Source organism: Amblyraja radiata, chromosome 10 (genome assembly GCF_010909765.2).
Source record: "Amblyraja radiata isolate CabotCenter1 chromosome 10, sAmbRad1.1.pri, whole genome shotgun sequence".
NCBI classification, from domain to species: domain Eukaryota; kingdom Metazoa; phylum Chordata; class Chondrichthyes; order Rajiformes; family Rajidae; genus Amblyraja; species Amblyraja radiata.
In genome coordinates this window covers 20,156,126-20,170,671 of record NC_045965.1, presented here as the reverse complement: position 1 = coordinate 20,170,671, position 14,546 = coordinate 20,156,126, and the positions used below count along the sequence as shown (strand labels likewise).

General features: G+C 40.9%; 1 protein-coding gene across 1 annotated transcript in view; it reads right to left on the bottom strand.

Moving 5' to 3' along the window:
* Window positions 1-1,443: 1,443 nt before the first annotated feature.
* ube2u (ubiquitin conjugating enzyme E2 U) overlaps window positions 1,444-14,546 on the bottom strand; it is a 37,123-nt gene continuing 24,020 nt past the window's right edge. The window contains exons 7-10 of the mRNA XM_033028288.1: window positions 11,794-11,879; window positions 8,031-8,118; window positions 3,837-3,955; window positions 1,444-1,924 (exon numbers count right to left, since the gene is read on the bottom strand). Of these exons, the coding sequence (XP_032884179.1) occupies window positions 1,770-1,924; window positions 3,837-3,955; window positions 8,031-8,118; window positions 11,794-11,879 (448 nt within the window). The 3' untranslated portion in view covers window positions 1,444-1,769. The remainder of the gene's footprint in view (window positions 1,925-3,836; window positions 3,956-8,030; window positions 8,119-11,793; window positions 11,880-14,546) is intronic.

Here is a 14,546-nt window from a genome sequence, read left to right as displayed (position 1 = left end):
AAGGATGCATTCTCAGCCACCGTCTTTACTCCTTGTACACCCATGACTGTGCAGCCACATAGAAATCTAATTCAATTTTCAAATTCACAGATGACACCAGCATTGTGGGCCGTATATCAAATAATGATGAGACGGAGTGTAGGAAGGAGACCGAGAACCTTGTGTCCTAGTGTCATGCCAACAACATTTCTCTCAATGTCAGCAAGATAAAGGAGATAGTGATCGACTTCAAGAATCAAAGTGGTACACGTAACCCAGGTTTCATTGATGGTGCCGAAGTAGAGATGGTTGAAAATTTCAAATTCCTAGAAGTCAATATCACCAACAACCCTTCCTGGACCACCCATATTGAAGCAACAACCAAGAAAGCATGTCCCCTACAACTCTCACTAACTTCTACAGATGCATTTTTATCAGGATGCATCACAGCTTGGTTTAGGAATAGCTACATCCAAGACTGCAATAAATTGCAGTGAATTGTGGACACAGCCCAGATCATCACACAAACCAACTTCCCTTCTATTAACTCCATTTATACCTCACGCTGCCTCGGCAAGACCAGCAGCATAATCAAGGACGCGTCACACCCTGGCCACTCCCTCTTCTCCCCTCTCCCATCGGGAAAAGGGTATAGAAGTATTAAAACGCACACCTCCAGATTCAGGGACAGTTTCTTCCCAGCTGTTATCAGGCAACTGAACCAACCGACCACAACCACAGAGCAATGCTGAACTACCATCAACCTCTTTGGTGACCCTCAGACCATCTTTGATCGGACTTTGCTGGCTTTACCTTGCACTAAATTGTAATCATGTATTGTTTTTCTACTGAGCGGAAAGTTTTTCACTACACTACACATACGTGACAATAATAAACGAAACTAAACTAACAATAGTGTTATCTACAAACTTACCAATCATGCCTTGTACGTTCTCATCCAAATCATTGACAGGGATAACAAATAGGAATGGCCCCAACACGGAACCTCCAGTCCGAAAAACAACCTTCCACCATCACCCTCTGCTTCCTTCTACAAAGCCAATTTTCTATCCGGTTGGCGTGCTCTTCTTGGATCCCATGCAATCCCACCTTCCAGAGCAGCCTACCATGTGGAACCTTGTCAATTGATCATACCTTCAAAAAACTCAATCAGATTCATGAGACATGATCTCCCACAGACAAAACCACACTGACTATCCTTAATCAGCCCATGTCCAGCTAAATGCTTGTATATTTTATCCCTCTGAATACTTTCTAGTAACTTTCCTGTTGGATTTAAGTCACCTAGGCAAGTACTTATTCGATTGAATAGGATAAGTGAACTGGATTTGAAAAGCCAGTGCAAGAAAGTTCTTTTTTTTTAGTAACTTAATACTTTTAGTTCAGTTCTAATGCATTTTTAAGTGAATGTATTGTTTCTTTTAAACAACTTATGTTTTTTTCCCAATTAATCAAATCAAATTCAAATGGTCAGGGACATTTTTGGACACTTAAAAAGGCTATTGACAGCAGCAGGATGTTAAACAGTCATGAATATTTGCTTGCTGCTCGCAGACCACTCTGCTTCACAGATCAACGGCGGTAACAACATCTGAAGGATGTTTTATTATATTGCAGGGTTTTACAGCCATGGGAAGATTTGCAGGAAGTGAATGTGAGGATTGAGCTGGATCAAGGATGAAAAAAGCATCATATCTTCCAAATTGGTTTAGTGATCACATAGTGAAATTACAGACTGGCTTGGGCTGAGTTGGATTTTTTTCTTCTTCTTAATCATTCTCCAGCTCATCTACATTTAGTCCAGTTGTCCAGTTAACTAAATTGTCCACTTCTTTGTTCCAGAGTTCCTCCTCTTGTGCACAGTTATTGGATTGCTTTGCCCTGATGTTTGTTGGTAGATCTGAGGTTATTGAAGTAGAAGCTTCTATAGACAAACAAAATATAACGATTCATTACTGTCTGTTTGAAACTTGACTATCCCAAGTTGAATAACCTGGTACACAAAAGATTTTTATTTGATTATCTTCAATTGTCTGAAATAAATGTAGGTGTTTTATTTGGACCTTGTCTTATCACTTTTTAGCCTCTTTTCCAGAAAGAAGGTAATAATTGTAGCTTGACTGTCATCTTAACCAAAACTCAGTACAAACTAGATGGTAAACTTCAGGGAGATTGTGTAGTTCAATGGCATACCTGGCACCATACAGTTAACATTGGGACTAATATACAGTATTATTCACTACTTAATTACATTTGTGAAATTTAAAAATACATTTTTGCTTCAAATATTATCTGTTAACCATCATAGTAAATACGAATAAGTTTAAGAAGGAACTGCAGATGCTGGAAAATCAAAGGTAGATAAAAATGCTGGAGAAACTCAGCGGGTGAGGCAGTATCTATGGAGCGAAGGAAATAGGCAATGTTTTGGGTCGAAACCCTTCTTCAAACTGCAGTCTGCAGTCGACCCGAAATGTTGCCTATTTCCTTCGCTCCATAGATGCTGCCTCACCCGCTGAGTTTCTCGAGCACTTTTGTCTACCTATAGTAAATACTAGACCAAGTGCAGACCCGTTGGGTCTGTTCCCCCAACGTGCGGTTGTGGGGGGGGGAGGCGGCATGCAGCGTCACACACACTAACTATCCCGCCCCCCGCACTCACGCTAATTACCCCCCTTGATATTATATTAATATTATTAATTTGCTCCTTTTACCCCATAACCACCCCATCTACTGACGCATAGCCCCCAACTTGCAGTCACATCTAGAGAGGGGGGGGGGGGGTAGAGAGTTAGGGCAGAGAGAGAAGGGGCAGAGACCGAGAGAGAGACAGAGACACAGAGAGAGGGGCAAGATGGAGAGGGGGGTGGAGAGGAGGAGAAGAGGGAGGGTGGGTGAGAGGGGAAAGGTGGGGGAGGAGGGGAGGAGAGAGGGTGAGTGAGGGGGAGAGAGAGGGGGTGCTGAGAGGGGGTGAGGTGGGGAGCAGGGAGGGGGAGTGGGTGGAGGGAAGAGGGTAGGGGGTGTGGAGGGGAGGGGGTTTAGGGGAGGGTGGGAGAGGGGATGGAGGGGAGAGAGGAGGGGGGGAGAGAGGAGGGGAGAGTGAGAGAGAAAGGGAGAGAGACAGGGGGGAGAGAGAGAGAAAGAGAGAGGGATAGGGAGAGAGAGGTGGGGTGGGGGGGTGGGGGGGGGGGGAGGAGGGGAGAGAGAGTGCCTTTTTACTTCAACCCAAACCCAACCCCAAACAACCATTTGCAGGCAGTGCTTTTTTACTTCCAACTAACCATATATTCATTTTCAAACCACATTATGGGTACTCACAGCTGTGGAGACATTTGTTCAGTGTCATTCAGAGTTCTGATTGAGGCACACCACTTGCTGAGACTGATTGAGGCACACCACTCGCAGAGACTGATTGAGGCACACCACTTCCTGGTTTTATAGTCCCTCCCCCTCCCTCCAGCAGGGGCAGCAGAGAGAATGGGGAATTTTGTAAAAACATTAACATCTCTGTCATATTTCATCGATGGGAAAAATCCTCGGCACACATGCAGCGGAGGGGGGCTCTGAACGAGGTGGCCAAAAATGACGGCCGTAGGTGTCGGCGTTCTCTCGGAAATCGCAGCACAGAAGGCCAAAACCGGTCAAGAACAGAGATTTAGTAATATAGATGAATTATTCTTCTGACTGGACTTTGCTATGTTTCTGGTGATTCTAGCAAACCATCAGCAACACTTTAGGTAAGTAAGTTCTCACCAATGGGTTGCCTAATTAAATAAAGTAATTAAGGATTGCTAACACTCTTGCACAAACCCACCCTTTCACTCATGACAACTTACCAGGCAATCTGTCCATAATATAGCTCTTCTTCATGCGGTTGATTCGCTCCAGTTTCTGATTCATTGTCATTTGAGCCTTCCTTTCTTTACCAAATGTTCCATAGATAATTTCACCAAATCTATGCGCAATATGACATGAAAGCGTTTAGATTGTCAACACTTCAGTTACAATCAGATCAGTTATGATCTTATTTCTGATCTGGCCTGTGGAGGCATGAGGCCTCTCCTGGCTCCAAATTAATATGTTCATAAACTAGCCAATATTAATCCCTCAAACACTAATAATAAAACAGATAATTTGATCATCGTTATGTTGATGTTTAAAAAATGGAATTGACTAAAGGAAGAGTACAGAACATTAAATAAATATTGAGACATACATAAATAATGCCATCCCACATTAGTAATAACTTTAAAAAAATCTACTACCTTTTAAAGTATTCAAGTGAGCTAATTACAATCAAGTCAGATTGGTTTCTTTAGGGCAATGGAGTTTTCTAGGCAATGGTTATAGCTTAGTACATCATTAAATCGCACAGTCTTCAGGGCAAAAACAACAACATTATCAGTATTTTATGGAATTCATTAATAAATAATTTAAGTTCATTAATTCAATTGATCTGCATTGATTCAGATGGAAAGCATACAAAAAGCAGCCTGTGGAAAAAGATAAATCACTGGTGGCATTTTGGGGATTTCATATTACACTGTTCATGGTGCTGTCAGTTTCACTTTGTAATGACAGTGTGATAGTTTCAGCATTGTTACTATCAGAACATGACCATGAAATTAATGGACTGGAAGCCAGTGCGGGCTGTGACTTTTACAATCATTTTGATCCCTCTCACTCTCACTCTCTCTCTCTCTCGCAGTAGCTTTTCTCTTTCTAGGAATCACCATGTTCCAATTATCAAGGTGTTTTTATTTTTACTTTTGGGGTTCAATGTGGAAGAAATGTTTGTTGCTTTTAACTAACTATCCTTACTTATTGCTGCAGGTAAACATGTCTGAAGTGGGAGTACCGTGTTCCCCATCCTCATCGTACTGATTTCAAATTGTATAGTTCATTTGTTAATTTATATACTGGTTATATTCATGGAGCCTTGATCATCTGACTTTTGATCACACTCATCTACCATATCTGCTGTTCCAGGTATCAACTTCTCTACATCAGCGAGACCAAGCGCAGCTCGGCGATCGTTTCACTGAACAACTCCACTCAGTCCATCTTAACCTACCTGATCTTCCGGTTTGCTCAGCACTTCAACTCCCCTTCCCATTCCTCCCAATCTGACCTTTCTATCCTGGGCCTCCTCCATTGTCAGAGTGAGGCCCAGCGCAAATTGGCGGAACAGCACCTCATATTTCACTTGGGTAGTTTATACCCCAGCGGTATGAACATTAACTTCTCTAACTTCATATAGCCCTTGCTTTCTCTCTCCATCCCCTTCCCAGTTCTCCCTCTAGTCTTACTGTCTCCGCCTACATTCTGTTTTTGTCCCGCCCCCTCCCCTGACATCAGTCTGAAGAAGAGTCTCGACCCAAAACGTCGCTCATTCCTTCTCTCCTGAGATGCTGCCTCACCCGCTGAGTTACTCCAGCATTTTGTGTCTACCGGCAAATTGTTTTTGATTGGTTACAGATGTTGTTGATGGCATTCCCAGCCTTCATTGGTTTTGTTGCGTGCTAACCAGTCAACCAGTTTGATGCGTGTTAACCTAGCAACCACAGGGCAGTCTAAATTAGTGGTAGAAAAAATAACTTGGGATAAACTCAATTAGCACCGGCAAATTATGGAATAACAACTGAAAGTATGTTATTATCTCTCAGAGATAATCTTCTGCCAGAGTGATCAGGTTTTTGATGAAGTAACAAAGTGACAATAGACAGTAGACAATAGACGATAGTGCAGGAGTAGGCCATTCGGCCCTTCGAGCCAGCACCGCCATTCAATGTGATCATGGCTGATCACCCCAATCAGTACTCTGTTCCTGCCTTCTCCCCATATCCTCTGACTCCGCTATCTTTAAGAGCCCTATCTAGCTCTCTCTTGAAAGTATCCAGAGAACTGGCCTCCACCGCCCTCTGAGACAGAATTCCACAGACTCACAACTCTCTGTGTGAAATTAATGTGGTTTGCCATTAATGTATATATGGACTTTCAAAAGACAATTAATAGGATTGTGAGAAAACTAAGGGAGTGAAAGCAAAATGTAGTTGCAAACAATTGTTTTTCAAACTGGAGGGGTATCAAAAAGAACAATGATGGCAATACTGCACCAAGCATTGATAGTAAAACTGTTGCTTTTTTGAGATATATTAATCATCTAAATCTGATAATTAATTTTCAAATGTTGCCGATGATGTCGTAGATACTAAGAAGGTTGACAGTTGACTTCAACAATAAATATATTGGCAATAATTTAATGCATGCGATTTGGATCTTGAACTCAAAGATAAATGGCTACAACCATCCCTTGTAGTTAGCAGCAGCTCCTATAACTTGTTCTTTTGCCCTTCACGTTTAATGTTATGTTCCTCTTTGTTTCCTTTATTTTCGCATGCTATCTTATCACTTTCCTGTACCAATTCTCTCTTTAATCTACAATTTTCTTTTGATCCACCATTGTGTTGCTTAGTCAGATGCTGGTGTTCTCAGATGTCCAATACCCTCAAAAGATATGTAGCAGGCACTAATAGTCCCAGAATGTTTAGTGAGATACTATTTCTGAGCCCCAGTTCCAGAAGCCACAACTGTATGAAAGTTTCAAGCAAAAATTGCCATTGTCTCATGGAAGTTTACATAGATTTAACAATAAAACAGCCCCTGGGAAAATAAGTTCCAGATTGTCTCTACAATGCCTGCTTGTTTTCCTAACCATGTACTGTCTGAATGAAGTAATGCGGTTGATACAAACAAAAATAACTGATTACTCAGTGCTAAGCCTGCGTTTCAAGAACATGAAAGGAACAAGGTGGAAATACCGAAGGAATAAGAGCATGGAAATGAATGTGCTGTAGTAGTAAACATATGTTTTATTAACTTTCAAAATATGGACCTTCTGGTTAGAATAAAGAAAACATAATTTGGTGTATTTAATGCTTATGAAGTAAATCAGGAAATACTACAGCGAAACATAATAGTCTGGATCCCAGAAAACCTCCACCACAATCAGTCTGAAGAAGGGTCCCGACCCAAAACATCACCCATCCATGTTCTCCAGAGATGCTGCCTGACCCACTGAGTTAGTCCAGAATTTTGCGTCTTTATCAGTGAAAAAAGCTTTACTTATACCTTGTCAAGAAATGTGAATGAGGAGAGAAAATGTTTGAAATGAAGAGATTTTACTTACTGCCGATAGTTTGTGTCAATTATGACCCACGAGATCCATATGGGAGCAGGAAAACTAGACAGTCCAAGAATATAATTTGAGATTGTAGTTATCAAAGGTTGATGGTCTTTGTTCGGATTGAAAAGAGAAATGAAGAATCCAAATTCCTCAGAGATTGTGCCAAATGTTACAATACTTGCAGAAGAAACTACCAAAACCACTGTGTGAGCAATGTGCATTTTTTAAAACCTTGCCTTTGACAGGATAGGCTGTGAGATCAGGAGTGATAAATATGAAAAAGGAAAAGGTACCATTTACATGGACTAGCAGGGTGGCACAGCTAATACAGCTGCTGCCTCACAGCTCCAATCCTGATGCAGGGTCTTAACCTGAAACCTCGACTATCCCTTTGCCTCCATAGATGCTGCTTGGCCTGCTGAGTTCCTCTAGAAGCATGTTTTTTTCCCCCTTCTTTTTCATTTGTGGCCTTGTTGAGGCTTTTATCCACTGAGCAATTTGACTGCTGCTCAGGGGCTCCAATCACTCCAAGAGAAGATTTGTAATAGTATCTGAGATAGACCATTGATGAGACAAACAGACCATTGTTGCATCGGCTCAGAGCACTTTTCATCTTTCCTGCTTCCTCCATCCCATATTCAAGATATTGACTGGGAAGTAGACCAGAGCAGCGTCTTAGATGGAGGACTCCAGCAGCTGAGGTACAAAGGGCATCCTATGCTGCAAGTAGGAACATTTATCATAAATCTCTCGCTTTATTATATACCAGCAACCTAAGTAACCTCCTATAAAAGTGTACCTGTACACATAGGTGCTAAGTCATTGAATTCAGATGAATACGCACTCTTTATTCTGTGCTTCAATTTCTTTTTGTAATTCCTCTTCTCCATTTCCAAAGTATAGTGATTGAAGATTAATGCAGGGCATTGGTGCTGTCAGGAGTCAAATGAAAGTACACAACAAAATCAATGTTTGATTTTAGAGAAAGATTTTGCCTTAGTAATTCAACAATCATGCGTGTACAGTAAAAATCCATGAATCCTTCACCCTCAGACAGAGGTGCTGCCAGATCAGCAGATTTTCTGGACTATTGGATGTTATGCTCATAATTGACACCAACACATTTCATGCCACTTTTTGACACATAGTAGTATAATAATCTAGAGAACCCAATGAGATTAAAGGAAGTGCATGGAAACAGAACCCAATGAATTTTAGCTGGTCAGAATGAGCTGAAACGTGCAAACATTTCGGACCCTGTTTCTGGCCACCCAACTTCACGACCCGGGCTACACACCCAGCCAACACAACGGACATCGGATTTACCCTTCAGATTAATGAGTGAGCCAGGTGCTGAAACACTGGATTTCTGAGCAATCGGATAGCAGATTATCAGAGTTTTACATGTGTTTCCAATGCTACAGCATACTCAACATTATAGTTCAAGTTCAAGTGAATTTATTGTCATGTGTCCCTGTATAGGACAATGAAATTCTTGCTTTGCTTCAGCACACAGAACATAGTAGGCATTTACTACAAAACAGATAAGTGTGTCCATATACCGGTACCTACCATAATATAAATATATACACACATGAATATAATAAACTGATAAAGTGCAAATATCAGAAAATGGGTTATTAATAATCAGAGTTTTGTCCGAGCCAGGTTTAATAGCCTGATGGCTGTGGGGAAGTAGCTATTCCTGAACCTGGTTGTTGCAGTCTTCAGGCTCCTGTACCTTCTACCTGACGGGGCAGGGAGATTATAAGGCATAGATGAAGAATTCCGCAATTCAGAAAACCCAAAAAGCATTTAATAATTTCTTGAATAATTCCTGGGTTTTCACCTCAACTACACTTTCTTAAAAACAATAGTTAATGGAAAAGTCTGGGACAATTGCAGTGTATCCATCAATGCAGCAACTGAAATCTGCTTGCTCACCAATGATTGATGCTGTCATTATTTCTTCTATCTTATTGATATTGCAACAAGGAGCCACAGTTACACGGATTACAGTGTGCAGATTGGGGTAGCAAGAGGTAGAAAAGCAGGTCCACCAGTATACAAAAGGTTTGTAGTTTTTCTCAATGTAAAATAGCAGGTATTCTGGAGAGCTGAAAAGATGCTCATAAATTAAACCTGTTTAACCTAACCACTTGTCTGCTTTCCCTTTCAAGGTACGAACTCATTCCTTATTGCAAAACTGTCCAATTGGTATTATTTTGTGCCTGTTCTATTTTGAAAAGTTGATATTTTAGATATGAATAAGTTCCTGAACAAAACACAACCAGGAACTCCATCTATTTCCCTCCACAGATACTGCTTGTCCTGCAGAGTTCTTCTACCACATTGTTTTTAACCTAAGATTCCAGCGTCTGCAGTCTTTTGTGACTAAAAATAAACTCATGCAAGCAATTGCCCACGAGCTCTTGTATAGATTGATTACTATCAGAAGTGATATTAATTATAGTTTATTTGGTCTTATGTATGCCTGGATATTCTTTCATAGATTTACCAAGCACCTATAAGATTTGAATGTGAAGCAACATTTTAAAACTTGCCAGTGCCACTTGCCATGACACGTTGGTGCACCACTCTGTTCTCAACATATCTAGATTAAAAAAAACCCATAGATAATATGCTGCATTATGTCTATTTGACAGACTCATAATATAAATTACAGGGACTCACAGTAGCCCATCAAATTTACTTATCGGTTGCCAAATCTGCCAGAATGTTTTGTGATATAATATGTATAAATATCAGAGTTCGGACAATAAGGATATATGGCCTTCCCACCAGAACACAATTAGTGAGATTAGCAGCATTTGTAAATAACTCAAATTAGGGGAATTATGCCCAACATACTGTAGCAATTGCATGTACTTTCCAAGCATCCATTTTGCTAAAAGACCTTAAAGCATTTACTGCCAATATGCAAGGTCCTTAAGTGGAGCCAGGTGGCAATTATGGATTGTCAAAAGAGATTTTGTTTGTTCAAATAGTTAAAAATCAGCAAGGGAGGAATTATTTGGTCTAAACCAGATTCAGGTAGATTTGCAGACTGCCCATCCCCCGATAATTGAATGTCTGATCCAAAATAGTTTCCCGGAAAATTGCATCCCCAGCACTAACAGTTCCCCTCGCAGTTCTCCCTGCTGCCTTAAGTGTTCCCGCATTATGGGTCTTTAGCAATGACTCTAATCCTCAACTATTGCCAGATACCCACTCCTTTTCTATGCTTATTTATCATCCTATTTGTATTGGCTTCCACCTCATCGAGTCCCCAGGGTTTTCAGAGAGATTGTGATAGAATCTGAGCAAATCAATGATGGAACATGCAACATTCATACTTCAGAAGACAATGCAGAAGGAAGGCACCGAAAGAGTGAAAAACAAAGACTTCTAAAAGTCCGACACAAATGCAACAAGAATATATTAAAGAAAAATAAGGCAAAAAGCTCCAAAGCATAACTCACAGGAACAAAAATATAAACCCAGAGGACTAAAATGGTCACACAACTGATATCCAAAAATATCCAAAAATCTTGTGCATGCATATTAATTTTGCAGTAGGACAGCTTTTACCCCATCTGCTGAGACATTGGCCAAGTATTCAATTCTGGGAGCTTATATCAAGTCAAGTCAAGTCAAGTTTATTCGTCACATACACATACGAGATTTGCAGTGAAATGAAAAGTGGCAATGCTCGCGGACTTTATGCAAAAAGACAAACAAACAAACAATCAAACAAACTATAAATACAATCATAAACACACACATATTCTTTTACATTTTAAATATTGGAAGGAAAAACGTTCAGTAAAGTTAGTCCCTGGTGAGATTTACAGTCCGAATGGCCTCTGGGAAGAAACTCCTTCTCAACCTCTCCGTTCTCACAGCATGGCAACGGAGGCGTTTGCCTGACCGTAGCAGCTGGAACAGTCCGTTGCATGGGTGGAAGGGGTCTCCCATGATTTTATTGGCTCTGGAGTTGCACCTCCTGATGCAAAGTTCCTGCAGGGGGGGCGAGTGAAGTTCCCATAGTGCGTTCGGCCGAACGCACTACTCTCTGCTGAGCCTTCTTGTCCTGGGCAGAGCAATTCCCAAACCAGATGGTAATATTTCCGGACAAGATGCTTTGACATATTTAGCAAGATGTCTAAACCAGACATGTTGGTCACCATGAACATGTAATTATGTAACATCTGTTGAAGCACCACTTTGCAAATTAATCATCTACAGGTATTGGCAGTTTTTCAATAACTTTTAACAAAATCCTTCCCGTCGAACAAAGTGTGTGAGGAACACTCCTCACACTTAGAGGGTGTTGCAATCACCCTTCCCTTTTAGAAATCACTGTTTTCAGTGCTTATCCATACTTAATTTCACAAGATGTTCAAATCATAGATACGTTTGCTTTGAAGGTCAAAAATTCGATGCAGATTTGATTTTTGTTGCAGCAAATTCCTCGCTGAATTAAAGTGCAATTCCCAGAAGTACTAAAAAAACATACTAACTCTCTTAAATTACCCAGTGCCTTAACATGCTTTTCAAAACAAAAGTCAGGAGAGGGAGGGTCTACAATGACTATATTACTGTACTTGAATCTTTGCTGCTCTCATTTGGTTTGGATGTTGCAATTTCGGTCCATGTCTTGTGATATTCATCAAAAGCAATCATTTTAATTCTGTAATGAAACACAATTATTCATTTCATTGTGAGAGTTTACATTTACGCACATATTAAAGTAATACACGTATTGCATAAGGTAGTAGATGAATGGTAAAACTCTAGCCGGTTATTTTATCAATCAATTGATCAAAAGTGAACAATAATTTTAAAACGTTGCCTGTTAAAACTGAAAGGAGATCTTAAAAAACAATTGAAAACCAGGAATAAGATGGATATAGGACACGGAAAACAGGAAAATAGGAGTTAGAGGAGACAATTTCCTTGAGCCTATTCTGCTCTTCAGTTTAATCATGATTGATCCATTATCTTAATAATTATTCCCTCTCTACAATATCCCTTGATGTCTTGTGTTTGGAAATCTATCTACCTCCTACTAAAATATATTCAGCAATTTGATTACCACAGCTTTCTGCGGTGAAAATTCCACGGTTTCATCACTCACTAAATGTAGAAATTTATTTTCACTTCATTCTGACATGTTTTACCTCATATCTGGTTCTAGAGCACCAAGCCAAGAAAAAAATCTCCCTTCATCCACTCTATCAAGACCTGTCAGAATTTGTATGTTTTATTGTGATCACTCATTCTTCTCAAATCCGATATCTTTTATAAGGTTCATTTATTGTCACATACACCAATTGGTGTAGTGAAATTCAAGTTGCCATTGCAGCACATTAATAGGAATACAACATAACATTATAAAGAAATTTAACATAAAACATAAAAACATCCCCCCACAATGGTTCCCACTGTGAGGGAAGGCACAAAGTCCAGTGCCCATCCTCTTGACCACCCATAGTCGGGCCTATTGAGGCCTCCGCAGTCGCCGCTACGGCGGCCCGATGTTTCAGGCCCTTCTCGCCGGGTGATGGTGCTCCGGCGTCGGGAGAACCCTCTCAGCGGCTTGGGATGCCTGGAACGGCCGCATCCTTACCGGAGACCGCGGCTCCCGAAGCCAACAGGCCGCGCTGGACGGAGCTCCACCACTGGCGATCCCGGCGAGAGATCCCAGGCTCCGCGATATTTAAGGTCAGCGCCACCGCCTGCGGCTGGCCGCTCCACAGTCCCGCAGCTCCGCGATGTTCATCGGCGGGCTCAGCACACTGGAGCGCGGCGACCCGGGTAAGGCTTCGCCCGCTCCGCTCCGCGATAGCGCTCCGGCGCTGTGCCGCCGCCGAAGCCGTGGTTCTGGCCGGTCCCCTCAGGAAACGCCGCTCCAGACCCCGATGGTAGACCACGAGGACGGGTCGAAGTTGCTGCTCGGAGGAAAGCTGCCTCTCCGACCAGGTAGGGACTGAGAAAGTTTCCCCCCACCCCCCACACATAAAAAGAATAGACCTCCAAACAACACTTTTAACATACTAAAAATAAAAAAAGGAGTGAAAGGCCAGACAGCTGCAGGCAGGACAGCCATACCCAAATGGACGGTGCCCATCCCCTCCTCACATGACCTACCTTCTACCCCATGATTCAGCTTGATGATTTGTTGTTGCATTCCCTCAAAGGCAAGTATATCCCACCTCAGTAAGGAGACCAAAACTGCACACAGGATTCCAGTTATCCAGATCTCACCAACATCCTGTATAAGTGTAAGAAGATATCTTTGATCCTGTACTCATAATTTCTTGTGGCGAAGGCCTACATAATATTTGCCTTCTTAACTTCTTGCTTCACCTGCATTTTTGTCTTTAGTGTGTAAATTATACCCAGATCCCTTTGTACATCAACAATTTGTGTTTCTGGATTCTTCATTAATAATCACCAGTGGCACTCCAAGAGGCTATCCTTTACGTTAGATCCTTGACACTGTGTTGCTAAGTACAATTAGTGGTATTTCTTGGAAACTTTGAGGGCAACAAGGTAAAATGGTTTTGGGAAAGCACTTCAGTGAATAAGGAAAATGTATTTGAACAAATAGCCTCTAATGAAGAAACAGAAAAATGGCAAACTGTACAAACTTAGAAAAGTTGAGAGTGAACTAATGTGGTTAATGGGAATGGAGAGAATCCACAAAGAGTTTAGCTTTATTATTGTCATGTGTTCCGAGATACAGTGATAAGCTTTGTTTTGCATGCAATCCAAACAGATCAGATAGACGATACATAAATACAATCAAGAAAAACTCAAGTACTTTAGATAGAGCACTGAGAGTGAAATCAAAAATTGAAATCATATTCTGCTGTACAAAATTTTGCAAAAATATAAATGATTCCAGAAAAACGGAAAGTTAAAATACAAGAAACAACAAAGCCCTGATCATTCCTACAAGCATAATTTGAACTTCCTGATCTGTATGCTTTATTTCTGTGACCAGAGGAATAATAATTTGATTTTTTTAAACAAAAGTGGAGAGCGCAATTTAATCTTGATCATCAAGGATTAAGGTAAATTCTGTAACAATATTATTTAAGATACCGGGAAATAAGTTCTGCACACTCTTGCTAAGAGTAAATATAGGCTGGCAGATCCTTCACTGAATAGAATATCAAGGATTGGAATATTTTCTTCCTCACTATCTTTCCCTTCTCTCCAACTCTCCCACATCTCAGCTATCTCCTGTCTGCAGGTTGATTAGTTCAAGGCAGCTCATAAAATCTTGATTTAATTATGTAACGGGTGGATCAGATTGTTGTTTATTATCGTGCTAGAATAGGTGTTTGCT